Source organism: Scyliorhinus torazame, chromosome 11 (genome assembly GCF_047496885.1).
Source record: "Scyliorhinus torazame isolate Kashiwa2021f chromosome 11, sScyTor2.1, whole genome shotgun sequence".
Lineage (NCBI taxonomy): Eukaryota > Metazoa > Chordata > Chondrichthyes > Carcharhiniformes > Scyliorhinidae > Scyliorhinus > Scyliorhinus torazame.
This window is the reverse complement of record NC_092717.1, coordinates 7,785,509-7,798,153: the sequence shown is the minus strand read 5'-3', so window position 1 is coordinate 7,798,153 and position 12,645 is coordinate 7,785,509. Positions and strand designations below refer to the sequence as shown.

The following is a 12,645-nucleotide window of genomic DNA, read 5'->3' as shown; positions in this document are numbered from 1 at the left end:
ACGCGGGGGGGCGGCCTGCGGGGGGGGAGGGGGTTCCTGCGCAGGGGGGGGGGGGCCTGAAATGGGGTGTGGCCCGCGATCGGTGCCCACCGATCGTCGGGCCGTCCTCTCTGGAGGAGGACCTCCTTTCTTCCGCAGCCCCACAAGATCCGTCTGACATCTTCTTGCGGGGCGGACACGGAGAGGACGGCAACCACGCATGCGCAGGTTGGCGCCGGCCGCGTCATGTATGCGGCACCGCCTTTACGTGGCGACAAGGCCTGGCGCGCGTAAATGACGCGGCGCCGCTCCTAGCCAATTATCGGGCCCTGAATCGGTCGGGATAGGGGCCGTTTCGCGCCGTCGTGAACCCCGTCGACATTCACGACGGCACGAACACTCTGCCTCCATTTCGGAGAATTCCGCCCATGATGTCTACATCACCTTTCATGGCAACCAGAAATCCCAACGCTCTTATCAACCAATTTAACATTTTTAAAGTTTGTTCATGTAGGAAATGCGTCGGCCACTTCCTCCACAGCGAGATCCCACAGACAGCAAAATGAACCGATAATCTCGTTTTCGGTGCTGTTTGAGGAGTAAATATTGAGCGGCAGGGAGAATTTCCCCGCTCTTCAAACAATGTCATGGCCCCTCTGACATCCACCTGAAAGGACGGTTTGTTACAGGCTGGGAGAGGCCACTCAGACACCTCTGCAGCAGGAACAGTGCGTCGAATGATTGCAGAGGTTTCCCATTGGGGGGAATGGCAGCATTCCCAACTCGAGGAGCTTTTAGTCAACCAACAGCAAAAAAGGGGAAGTACTTCAGGGTGCTGGAAATCTGAAATCAAAACAGAAAATGCTGGGAAAGGAAAGACCCGACAGGTCGGGCAATACTTGTGGAGAGACGAACAGGGTTAACGTTTCAGGTCTGAGATCTTTCTTCAGTTCTGAGGAAGCCTGAAACATTAACCCTGTTTTCTGGTGCAATGTGGCATAGGGATAGGTTTCAGTGTTTTGATATTTACACAAGAGGGACAAAATGCACGAAGGGGTGGACAATTGTGGAAAGCACGTTTGCCAGTTTCCTGAACATGCCCCTATGGGTGAAACTCACTGTGGTGGGTGCAGCTTGATAAATGGCGAACTCTTGATGGAGCGTGATGATCGAAGGTCTGTCCCTACGGACTATGCCGAGCGTCTGAACTGCGTTGCGGCTCAGTGGGTTGCACTCTTGCCTCTGTATCTAGACGGCTGTGGGTTCTACTCTTACTCTAGAGACTTGAGCAGACAGTCTAGACTAACACTCCCAACTCGGGAGCAGAGGTCAGGAAGGCCTCCCGCTCTACAAACCCGACTGGAGATCAAATGCTCTGAACAGTTGGATTTTTGTTCTGGGGGTTGGTGGGAGGGAGGTAGAGAGAGGCATGTGGGGGGGGGGGAGGGGGGGCAAGTGTTGGTAGGAGTTGGGCCCATCACTCCTAGACAGAGTTTGGAGGCAGATGCGGGGATGGCCAGGTGTGGAGGCGGGCTCAGGAGTGCCTAGCCTTGGTGATCCCCACCTTTGTCACAGGTGTTAGAAAACAATATAGCAAAAAACAGCTCTCCAGCCCTTGCCCCTCACCCACTACACTCACTATCCATGCCAGCCCATGTCACCTCATGCACCCCCACCCCATGCCCCCCTCAGGCCCACCATGCCAATCTAGGCCCCTCTACCCATGCCGATATGACCCTTTATAGTTGCTATGCCAATCTAGTGCCAAATCATGATCCCCACCCATCAAACCTTGCCGTTACACTCTCCATGCCAACTCACCCATCATCCACCATGTGCATAGCTGAAGATCCACACAGAGATTAAATAGGTTAAACCTCTAAGGCCTGAATTTTTAGGATGGTGATGGAACTATCGCCTTCTCCATTTGAAGAGTCAGTGGGGAGCACATTCCCGCCAACTCCAAGTACCTGGCTGTCATTTTACACTCTAATGAGTATTAATCAGCATAAGGCGCGACCTGGCCATGGGGAGCTACCAGGCAATCTGATTGGCCGGCTGTGCTTCAGCCCCTTCAGCAACAATGCTGCAGTGGCCGGAAGAGGCACTGCATGGAACTACCAGCGCCTAAGTTCTGGGAACTGGAGGCCAAGGTAAGTGTCAGGTGTCTGGGTGGGGATGATAGGGAAGGCCTTGAGGCGGGGCTATGAGGGAGCTATGTTCATGGTCTTGGAAGTTAGGCCGGGGGCGATGGCAGGTCCAGAGGTCACTGGGCCTTAAGGGGCGGGTGCTACCATTCTGAAGGAGGCTTCTGTTGGAGGCACCCCTCACCCCCATCCAGTCTGAGATCAACATTTTTTCATTTATGTGTGTCCCTCTCTGAGCTGTCATCTACCCACCTGCCTAAAGATTGAGGCTGGGTGGGAAATGGTCCTAAAGGGGCCAATAATTGGCCACTTCAGGGTTTCAATTGGGTCAAGGGCAGGCTTCCCATCCAAGGATCTACCCAACCCAGCGTAAAATTGCTGTAAGGTTGGTTGGGCTGGTAATCCCACCCATGCAATTTGGTGCTCCCCCCCCTCGCCCCCCCCCCCCCCCCCCCACCTCAGAACCCACCAGGGGAAGCATAAGGTCTGGCCTAAGTGTCTGTCAATTGATAAATTTACTATCTCGAAAAATAAAAATGAATCATCATTGACAAAAAACCCATCCACTACATTCAACTGCTTGATCCCTTATAAAAACGCGCATTTGTATTTTTAGTCCAACTGCAAAGACTTCACAAACACTAGTTGCTGTCAATCAAAGGGAGCACGGTAGCATTGTGGATAGCACAATTGCTTCACAGCTCCAGGGTCCCGGGTTCGATTCCCGGCTTGGGTCACTGTCTGTGCGAAGTCTGCACATCCTCCCCGTGTGTGCGTGGGTTTCCTCCGGGTGCTCCGGTTTCCTCCCACAGTCCAAAGATGTGCAGGTTAGGTGCATTGGCCATGATAAATTGCCCTTAGTGTCCAAAATTGCCCTTAGTGTTGGGTGGGGTTACTGGGTTATGGGGATAGGGTGGAGGTGTTGACTTAGGTAGGGTGCTCTTTCCAAGAGCCGGTGCAGACCCGATGGGCCAAATGGCCTCCTTCTGCACTGTAAATTCTATTCTATGATAATCAAACAATCAACTGACAGGAACGGCACCATGACAATGATAGGTTGTTGAAATCAGTCTTATAAATCCTATAATAACTCTCAGGTTTATTTCAACAGAGTGAGATAGCAAACACTGTTTTCATTTTGCATTACAATTTTCTCAAAAATTTAAGGGCCAGGATATTTAAAAGACTTGATAGCCTGACAGTTCCAATGAACTTCATATCTTGACAGTTCCCATAACAGATTAACAGGTCCTTTGGCAGCTAGACAATTTCCTTGATAGCTTGAAATTTCCAATAAGCTTGGCAGTCCCAATGATTTTATTAACTTTTTATGGATATTCATGTCTAATTTTAACAATCCCAAAGGACAGGTTACCACTTGCAATGGTGTCCCTGGACCTATCCAAAAGAACCCTACCTCTTCGTAGAACTCTGGCAGCTTTAAACCCACTCCTGAGAGGTCTAAAGCCACACATCATGTTTTGGACATTCCCCTAGCGAAAGTTTGTTCTGACTAAAGGCATGATCTGACTTAACATGTACAGTTGCCTCTGTGGACCATGGCTGTGTAAATTACAACTCTGTCCACTCCCACCAAAATGGCAATGCTGTGTTCGGGGGCGGGACTTCTAGATTTGGGCCTCGACTGCCATTTTGGCTACGTCAGGGGCTCTCTGCCACGGTGAAAATTTGGGTCTTAGTTTCCAAAAATCTATTGACCTTTGTCTGGAATATACTCAATGATTTAACACCCACAGTTCTCTGGGGTAAATAATTTCAAAGGTTCATAGTCCTCTGAGTGAAGACATTTCTCATCTTGTTCGAAATGTTGGCACCTTTTTTTTTAGAAAATATTTTATTGAGGCATGTATAATTTTAACATTTTTCAACATCAAATGTCAACAAGAACAAAAATAAAAACACAACAATATAAGCAACGACCCCCCCCCCCCCCCCCCGAGCACAAACCCCAGCCAACATGGCTTACACAAACAGTGTCACCTTCCCCAGCCACCCCTCATAGAAACATAGAACATTACAGCGCAGTACAGGCCCTTCGGACCTCGATGTTGTGCCGACCTGTGAAACCACTCTAAAGCCCATCTACACTATTCCCTTATCATCCATATGTCTATCCAATGGCCGTTTGAATGCCCTGAGTGTTGGCGAGTCCACTACTGTTGCAGGCAGGGCATTCCACGCCCTTACTACACTCTGAGTAAAGAACCTACCTCTGACATCTGTCCTATATCTATCTCCCCTCAATTTAAAGCTATGTCCTCTCGTGCTAGATATCACCATCCGAGGAAAAAGGCTCTCGCTGTCCACCCTATCCAATCCTCTGATCATTTTGTATGCCTCAATGAAGTCACCTCTGAACCTTCTTCTCTCCAACGAAAACAGCCTCAAGTACCTCAGCCTTTCCTCATAAGATCTTCCCTCTATACCAGGCAACATTCTGGTAAATCTCCTCTGCACCCTTTCCAATGCTTCCACATCCTTCCTATAATGCGGCGACCAAAATTGCACGCAATACTCCAAATGCGGCCGCACCAGAGTTTTGTACAGCTGCAACATGACCTCATGGCTCTGAAACTCAATCCCTCTACCAATAAAAGCTAACACACCGTACGCCTTCTTAACAACCCTCTCAACCTGGGTGGCAACTTTCAGGGATCTATGTACATGGACACCGAGATCTCTCTGCTCATCCACACTGCCAAGAATCTTACCCTCTGTCTTCCTGTTATTCCTTCCAAAATGAATCACCTCACACTTTTCTGCATTGAACTCCATTTGCCACCTCTCAGCCCAGCGCTGCAGCTTATCTATGTCCCTCTGTAACTTGTAACATCCGTCCGCACTGTCCACAACTCCACCGACTTTAGTGTCATCTGCAAATCGACTCACCCATCCTTCTACGCCCTCCTCCAGGTCATTTATAAAAATGACAAACAGCAGTGGCCCCAAAACAGATCCTTGTGGTACACCACTAGTAACTGGACTCCAGTCTGAACATTTCCCATCAACCACCACCCTTTGTCTTCTTCCACCTAGCCAATTTCTGATCCAAACTGCTAAATCACCCTGAATCCCATGCCTCCGTATTTTCTGCAGTCGCCTACCATGGAGAAACTTATCAAATGCTTTACTGAAATCCATATACACCACATCAACTGCTTTACCCTCATCCACCTGTTTGGTCACCTTCTCAAAGAACTCAATAAGGTTTGTGAGGCACGACCTACCCTTCACAAAACCGTGTTGACTATCTCTAATTAAATTATACCTTTCCAGATGATTATACACCCTATCTCTTATAAACCTTTCCAAGACTTTGCCCACAACAGAAGTACGGCTCACTGGTCTATAGTTACCGGGGTTGTCTCTACTCTCCTTCTTGAACAAGGGGACAACATTTGCTATCCTCCAGTTTTCTGGCACTATTCCTGTCGACAAAGATGACTTAAAGATCAAAGCCAAAGGCTCAGCAATCTCCTCCCTAGCTTCCCAGAGAATCCTAGGATAAATCCCATCCGGCCCAGGGGACTTATCTATTTTCACATTTTCCAGAATTGTTAACACCTCCTCCTTATGAACCTCAAGCCCTTCTAGTTTAGTAGCCTGAATCTCAGTATTCTCCTCGACAACATTGTCTTTGTCTTTTTCCTGTCTTTTTCCTCGTTGGTTCTCCTAGCCTTACTCGTCTCTCCCATTCCGCCCCCACCCCTGCTGACAGCTTGATGTTTCTCAAAGAAGTCGATGAACGGCTGCCACCTCCGAGCAAACCCCTGCAACAAATCCCTCAAGGCAAATTTAATCTTCTCAAGTCTGAGAAACCCGGCCATGTCACTAACCCACACCCCCGACTTCAGGGGCTCCGAGTCCCTCCACCCTAGTAAGATCAGTTTCTGGGCCACCAGGGAGGCAAAGGCCAGGACATTGGCCTCTCTCACCCCCTGGGCTCCCAGGTCTTCCGACACACCAAAGATTGCCACCTCTGGACTCGGCCCCACCCTCACTTGTAAGACCTCTGACATGACTCTAGCAAACCCCTAACAGAAAACCCTCAGCCTCGGACACACCCAAAACATGTGGACATGGTTTACAGGACCCCCACGCACAGCGCCCACACTTATCCCCCACCTCCTCAAAGAACCTGCTCATCTGGGCCACAGTCATGTGTAGCCTGTGTTAAATGGCCAACCTCTTATCTTAATTCTATGACCCTTAGTTCCAGACTACAAGCTGTGAGGAACAGCCTCTCACTTTCTACATTGTCAAGTCTACTAACATTCTCGTATGATTTCAATAGATTAGTCAGACTTCGGGGAACACTGGTCCATTCTACCCAATCTCTCAAGGATCCATAAATATGCAAGTTCTTCTTTCTTTCTAGTTCTACTCTGGAAGAAGTAACTATATTCACACATTCTTTTCCACTTTATCAACTCAGGACTCAATGAACGCATCAAGCATTGAAGATCCTTGCATTCCCTCAGACTATAATCTGACTCTCCAATTGAAGAATATATTTGATGGTTTATGCACTGGAGTTGAGATACCAACTGGTTATGATCATGACAACAATGTCACATTCATTGGAACTGGAAATCCTGGTCTGTGTAAAGACAAATTGTGGTCAATATTTCAGTTTAAAACTATCAACATTGAAGGTAACTGGGTAGAAAGAAATCGTCAGCCAAAAATCGATGGACACTTTGTGGTATGTTACCAAATGTTTGGAATATCTCTTTGCTTTTCCCCTGTTATTTGGTCATGGGTGTCCTACTTCTGATATTTACTCACCTTTATCCAAACTGTCTAGGCCTTTTCTGGTTTCGCTTACACAATGCAAGCCTTGAATTTACCCAAAACCTTCTCCATGAAAACCTTCACCAAAACAGTTCAGGATTTCTGCCGGAAAAACTGGGATCAGGTAAGTGGAGGAATTCATGTCTGTGCCATAGTCACTGTAGCCAATTAGAGGTCCCTGGGTGGCTCTCTAGCTTATTTGCTTTCGATTCATAGATGGGCATATTTCAGGGGTAAATTATGTATGGGGCACAGTTAGCACACAGCAAACATTTCACTTGTACAGTCACATTCAGTGTGAGTCTGAGTTTAAAATCCAAATTTGCTTATAAGACACTCATCGTCATGTTACATATTACTGTCAGGCATAGCCATAGCATGCTACTTACATATATGATCTAAGCCATGCTATTTGCAGACATGGTCCATTACATGCTATGTATAGTCATGGCATGCTACACACCACTTACAGAATTCACATTACAGGCTACTTACAGGATGCTACCTTCAGACATGGTCTGTTACATGCCACTCACAGACATGACGTGCTACGTACTACTCAGAGATGGCACATTACATGCCACTTACAGTCATGGTATGTCAAATTCAATGCCAATTGATAGCGGCTGATACAAAATGAAATGTGCGTCATTGTCAATGCAGCAGAATGCAAACAAAAAACTCTGATCCGTCCTGCAGGTTCAGCAGCTATTTCCAAGTGTGAAGGACCCAGTTCGCAGGTCATATTGTTTCAACGCCAATTACATCCATACCCTCCTGTGGCAAGGCTACAACTTTAATCGAGAGAGTTGGAAACGGATCTGCTTTCAAGAAGAAGTAGGTTTGGAAATGTGAAGAAAAAAAAAGTTTTGTAAAACTTTCCAGTTATTAGTTTTGAGGTTAAAGTTACTTTCTCCGTATTATTCTAACCCTGAGAATGGGGGGGGAGAGGCAGTCCATCTTCACCCGCAGCAGGAGCACGCCGCTGTGCTGACTTGAGGAAGAAATTGTGTTTCAATTATCTCATCGTGCAGGGAAATGAAAGAACACCAATTCAAAAGGCTGTTGGGTGATATCACTTGTAGCATGTCCAACAGACTAGGTTGAATTTTCCTAATATTCACCAATGTTTAGGATTGTGGCCTTTGTTGTCATAAACTCTCCATCATTCACCCCGAGTTCCAAGATGCCACTTCTTTAGGTTGAAAGGAATATTTTTAATGGTACATTTTAAACCCTCCCTCTCGTGCAGTCTCTGAAATGTCAGTTATCATTCTGCTCTCCCAGGGTATTTTTAAACAAATTTAGGTTCACTGGGCACTTGTCAATGAACGTTCTGCATCCTCTAATTTTGACGTACATTTGTGGGAGGCTAAATAAGTCATTTAGTGTTGCTATCAATCAGGTGATTCTTTTCGTTACAACAAGTAAATAATAAGAACATAACAAAAGTTGGCAAGAGCTAAGGTTGACACGTATGTGGAGATATTGATTCACAGATTATTGGAGTGTACCAGTAGTTAACATAAATTGACTAATTGGTAGAAAAAGCTGACTTCTAGGTAGCATACGTTGTTGGGTAGGCTTTGAAGCCTTGAAAATTCCTATCGGAGACACTGTGGATGAGTTTGGAAGAGATGTTCAGGGTCCTCATTGTTCATGATTCAAAGCATTCTCCCAGAGTTAAAGATTGCACAAAACATGTGATGCAACTAATATTCTGAATGATGGTGGGAATGTGTTACATCCTTCCAGAGGCTATTGTGGTCCAGGTTAGTGTCATATGATCAACCTCAGGGTGGTATTTTGTTGGGGAGATTGAGTTAGATAGACACTGTAGAGAGGCAAATGGCAATTTGACTGAAAACTTTAAGGTTTTCAAGGGTATTGACAGAGTGAATGTGGAGAGGATGTTTCCTCTTGGTGCAGAATCTAAAACTAGGGTTTACTGTTTAAACATCAGGGATCTCTCATTTAAGGAGAATCTTTTTCTCTCTGAGGGTCATAAGTCTCTGGCACTTTTTTCCTCAAAAGGCAGTGGAAGCAGAATCTTTGAATATTTTTAAGGTAGAGCTAGATAGACCAGGGTCCCAGGTTCGATTCCCCGCTGGGTCAGTGTCTGTGTGGAGTCTGCACGTCCTCCCCGTGTCTGCGTGGGGTTTCCTCCTGATGCTCCGGTTTCCTCCCACAAGTCCCAAAAGACATGTTGTTAGGTAATTTGGACATTCTGAATTCTCCCTCCGTGTACCCGAACAGGCGCCGGAATGTGGCGACTAGGGGCTTTTCACAGTAACTTAATTGCAGTGTTAATGTAAAAGCCTACTTGTGACAATAAAGATTATTATTATTGACTAACAAAGGGGTGAAAGGTTACCCGGGGGAGGGAGGAATGTGGGGTTAAGGTTGAAACCAGACCATTCCTGAACTTATTCAATAGTGAAGCAGGCTCGAGGGGCCGAGTGGCCTAATCCTGTCCCTAATTCGTATGTTTGTAGCTAGATTCCATTGAAGTGCCATCCCGTAATAACTATTATGTAGTACATGCATTATCCAGTAGTGAACCTTCAATACAAGACCGCCTGATGCTTAGGCAACATTGAGACTCTGAAATATCTAATCCTCTAATACACTGTTTCCCTTGTTGCAGATGCGAAACAACAGCTTTGGCTGGGCACTCGGTTACATGTTGAACCTTACCAACATGATCCCATCAGAATATCAAGTGATTCAAACACCAATTAGTGAAGGTGTATTCTGTGGACTTCTCTTTCTGTTTTCCACTTTAGTTTTGTTCTGTTCAATGTTCATTTGTATGTCAATAATGCGTTCACTTTAGTGCAAGTTAGTGCTTTCTGAGCTCCCTACGCTAACAGAATGGTTGAATATTTGCGGAAAAAAAGCAGCGTTATCCGGATAATGACAAGGCAAAACACTGAGATGGAGTAACTTCCCCAAAAAGTACAGCCCCGTTTATAGCCCCATATTAAATCTATGTTCCCTGTGGAGTTAATGGGAAACTTTCCAGAGCAATGTGTATTCTGTCCGTGTCCTGCTTCATTAATGGCCTGCTTTCCTCTGTCCAGGCCCTGCATTGAAAAAGGAAAGAGTGATCATAACACATAGATTCGACAACAGAAATTGAGCAAGAAAAGAGAAAGGATAGAGAAGAGTCGTAGAAAAAAATGACAATGAGAGAGAAAAAGGCATAAAAGAAGTTAAATAAATATATTATCAGGCTTATGACTGTGGATGCAGCATTGGCTCAATTCAACAACGTGGCAAGCAGCAACATCATCTTTACTGCTTGCTGCTGTTGGGGTGAGAGGGTTTTATTTTGGGACTCAGTTAGAGGGAAAGTTGTTTGTTTGCTGATGGAAAACAGTTGTCTTTTAGTCACGAATAAAGAGATGGTGGGGTTTGGCAATCACCAAAGTTTACGCTGGTCTTTACATTGGCACAAATCTTAGCAAACCTTACCCTTCCATCTTCACACAAGGTTCTTTCGATGCACCGTGCAGCAAGTAAACCGGACTCCCATTTGTCGACAGGAACTTTACAACATTCTTTTTAAATCTCATCTCATAGTTTCTTGTCTCTTCCCATCCACCTGCCCTTAAATTGCAGTCATTAGCCATGCAGGACATTAACCCATTCACTCCTGGCACGTGTGTAGGTCTGAACTGGAGATGCACACCTACCGTGGACTGTCTTGCTGTGTTGAGCATGTAAAAGACCAACACAAAATGGAATGCTGCAAATCTATATACTGAAGACTAAAATAATAATAAAATATGTTGTTTCCTAATTAATATGTGAATGTAAACAAGGACTTCCAGAAACACTGGTCCTGTGACACAGCCATTACTTGTGCCAAATATATGAAGTGTTTTCAAAGTGTAAGGATATGTGGTATTGGGACACTTTTTCGCTGAAATGCTGATAAAATGACGGAGGTCTTCACCGCTGCTTGCTCATATGCAACCACGAACAATAAAACTGAAGTAACACGACCAAAATGCTTCACATCTGGAATAGAAACGGGAAGTGCTGGGAAAGCTCAGCGGGGCTGGCAGCATCCGTGAAGAGAGAAACAGAGTTGGCGTCTCAGCTCTGTTCTGAGGGAAGTTCAACGAGATTTTAATTCACTGGAAACTCATTCACTTGCAGATAAAATCGGGGCCCAATGCTTCGGGTCAATGGTCTTTTGTCAGAACTTTCCGATTACAAGTCATCGACATGAAATAATTAAACCAGGCTTACGGTTTGCTAACAGCAAAGCACATAGATAAATTAAAATGTTTCGTTTTGAACATGAATTCAAGCGAAAATCCTCATTGGACATTATAGATCACGTCTCTTACAGCTGCCGGCCCGACAAAACATTCTATCTGTGGCTCCAGGTTATCATTATTATCAAGATGAGCTGATAAGATTTGTATGCTGTATGCCATTAAAGAAATCTGACATTCAGCGGCCGTTCCAAAGCTAATGTATCTAACCGCATTGTGCTTTCACATTAAGTAGTTGGATGTATTTCAATATCACTTAGTCGATAAATAAAAGTTATAAATGCTACCATTTGGAGATCATTTTCAATTGTTGACAAGGCCCCTCAGAAAATGAATTGGCCTGAATTCAGATTTTGATTTGCAAAAGTGCCCACTGCAACATCAGACCGCCACAGATTTTACAGCCACGAGCAGCGGCAGATCAGCTCCACAGGTGGCTTACATTTAGATATAGTCCCTACCGCATAACACCCACAAAAACAGCTTCTACCCCGCTGTTACCAGACTCCTGAATGACCCTCTAATGGACTGAACTGATCTCTTCACGCATCTTCTCTACTGAGTAGTACTACACTTCTATATGTTTCACCCGGTGTCTATGCCCACGTATTTACATTGTGTATTTATGTGTGCCCTATGTTTTTTTGTGTGTATTTATATATGCCCTATGTTTTTTTTTCATGTATGGAGTGATCTGTCTGGACTGTACACAGAACAATACTTTTCACTGTACCTCGGTACACGTGACAATAAAACAAAAACAAATCCAATCCAATCCAACTTGCAATTATATAAGAGCCTTGGACCATAAGGCGTAGGAGCACAAGTGGGCCATCCGGCCCATCGAGTCTGCTCCCCATTCAATGAGATCGTCACAGATCTGATAATCCTCAGCACCACTTTCCCGCCTTCTCCTCATAACCCTTGGCTCCCTTACCAATTAAAGATTTCTGTCTCAGCCTTGAATCTACTTAACGACCCAGCCTCTACAGCCCTCTGCAGTCAGAAATTCCACAGCATCACCACCCTCAGAAGAAATTCCTCCCCATCTGTCTTAAATGGGTGACCCCTTACTCTGAGATCATGCCCCCTGGTCCTAGACCCTCTCACAAGGGGAAACAGCCTCCCAGCATCGACCCTGTCAAACCCCCTGAGAATCCTATGTCTCAATAAGGTCGCCTCTCATTCTTCTAAACTCCAATGAGTACAGGTCCAGCCTACTTAACTTCTCATAAGAAGATTCCTTCATACCTGGGATCAACCTCAAATGCCAATGTATCACTTCTTCGATCAGGGGACCAAAACTGCTCAGTATTCCAGATGTGGTTGAACTAGTGCTTTGTATAGTTTTAGCAAGACTTCCAGCAAGAAGGTTACTACCAGTATATCCACTATATCTGTAGCTATTTCCTTTA

The 12,645-nt window shown here is 45.4% G+C and overlaps 1 protein-coding gene across 1 annotated transcript in view; it reads left to right on the top strand.

Moving 5' to 3' along the window:
• The window catches only part of entpd3 (ectonucleoside triphosphate diphosphohydrolase 3), a 34,069-nt gene extending 22,582 nt beyond the window's left edge, over positions 1–11,487 (top strand). Inside the window, exons 7-10 of the mRNA XM_072466908.1 lie at positions 6,583–6,852; positions 6,955–7,065; positions 7,641–7,778; positions 9,589–11,487. Of these exons, the coding sequence (XP_072323009.1) occupies positions 6,583–6,852; positions 6,955–7,065; positions 7,641–7,778; positions 9,589–9,777 (708 nt within the window). The 3' untranslated portion in view covers positions 9,778–11,487. The remainder of the gene's footprint in view (positions 1–6,582; positions 6,853–6,954; positions 7,066–7,640; positions 7,779–9,588) is intronic.
• Positions 11,488–12,645: the final 1,158 nt, after the last annotated feature.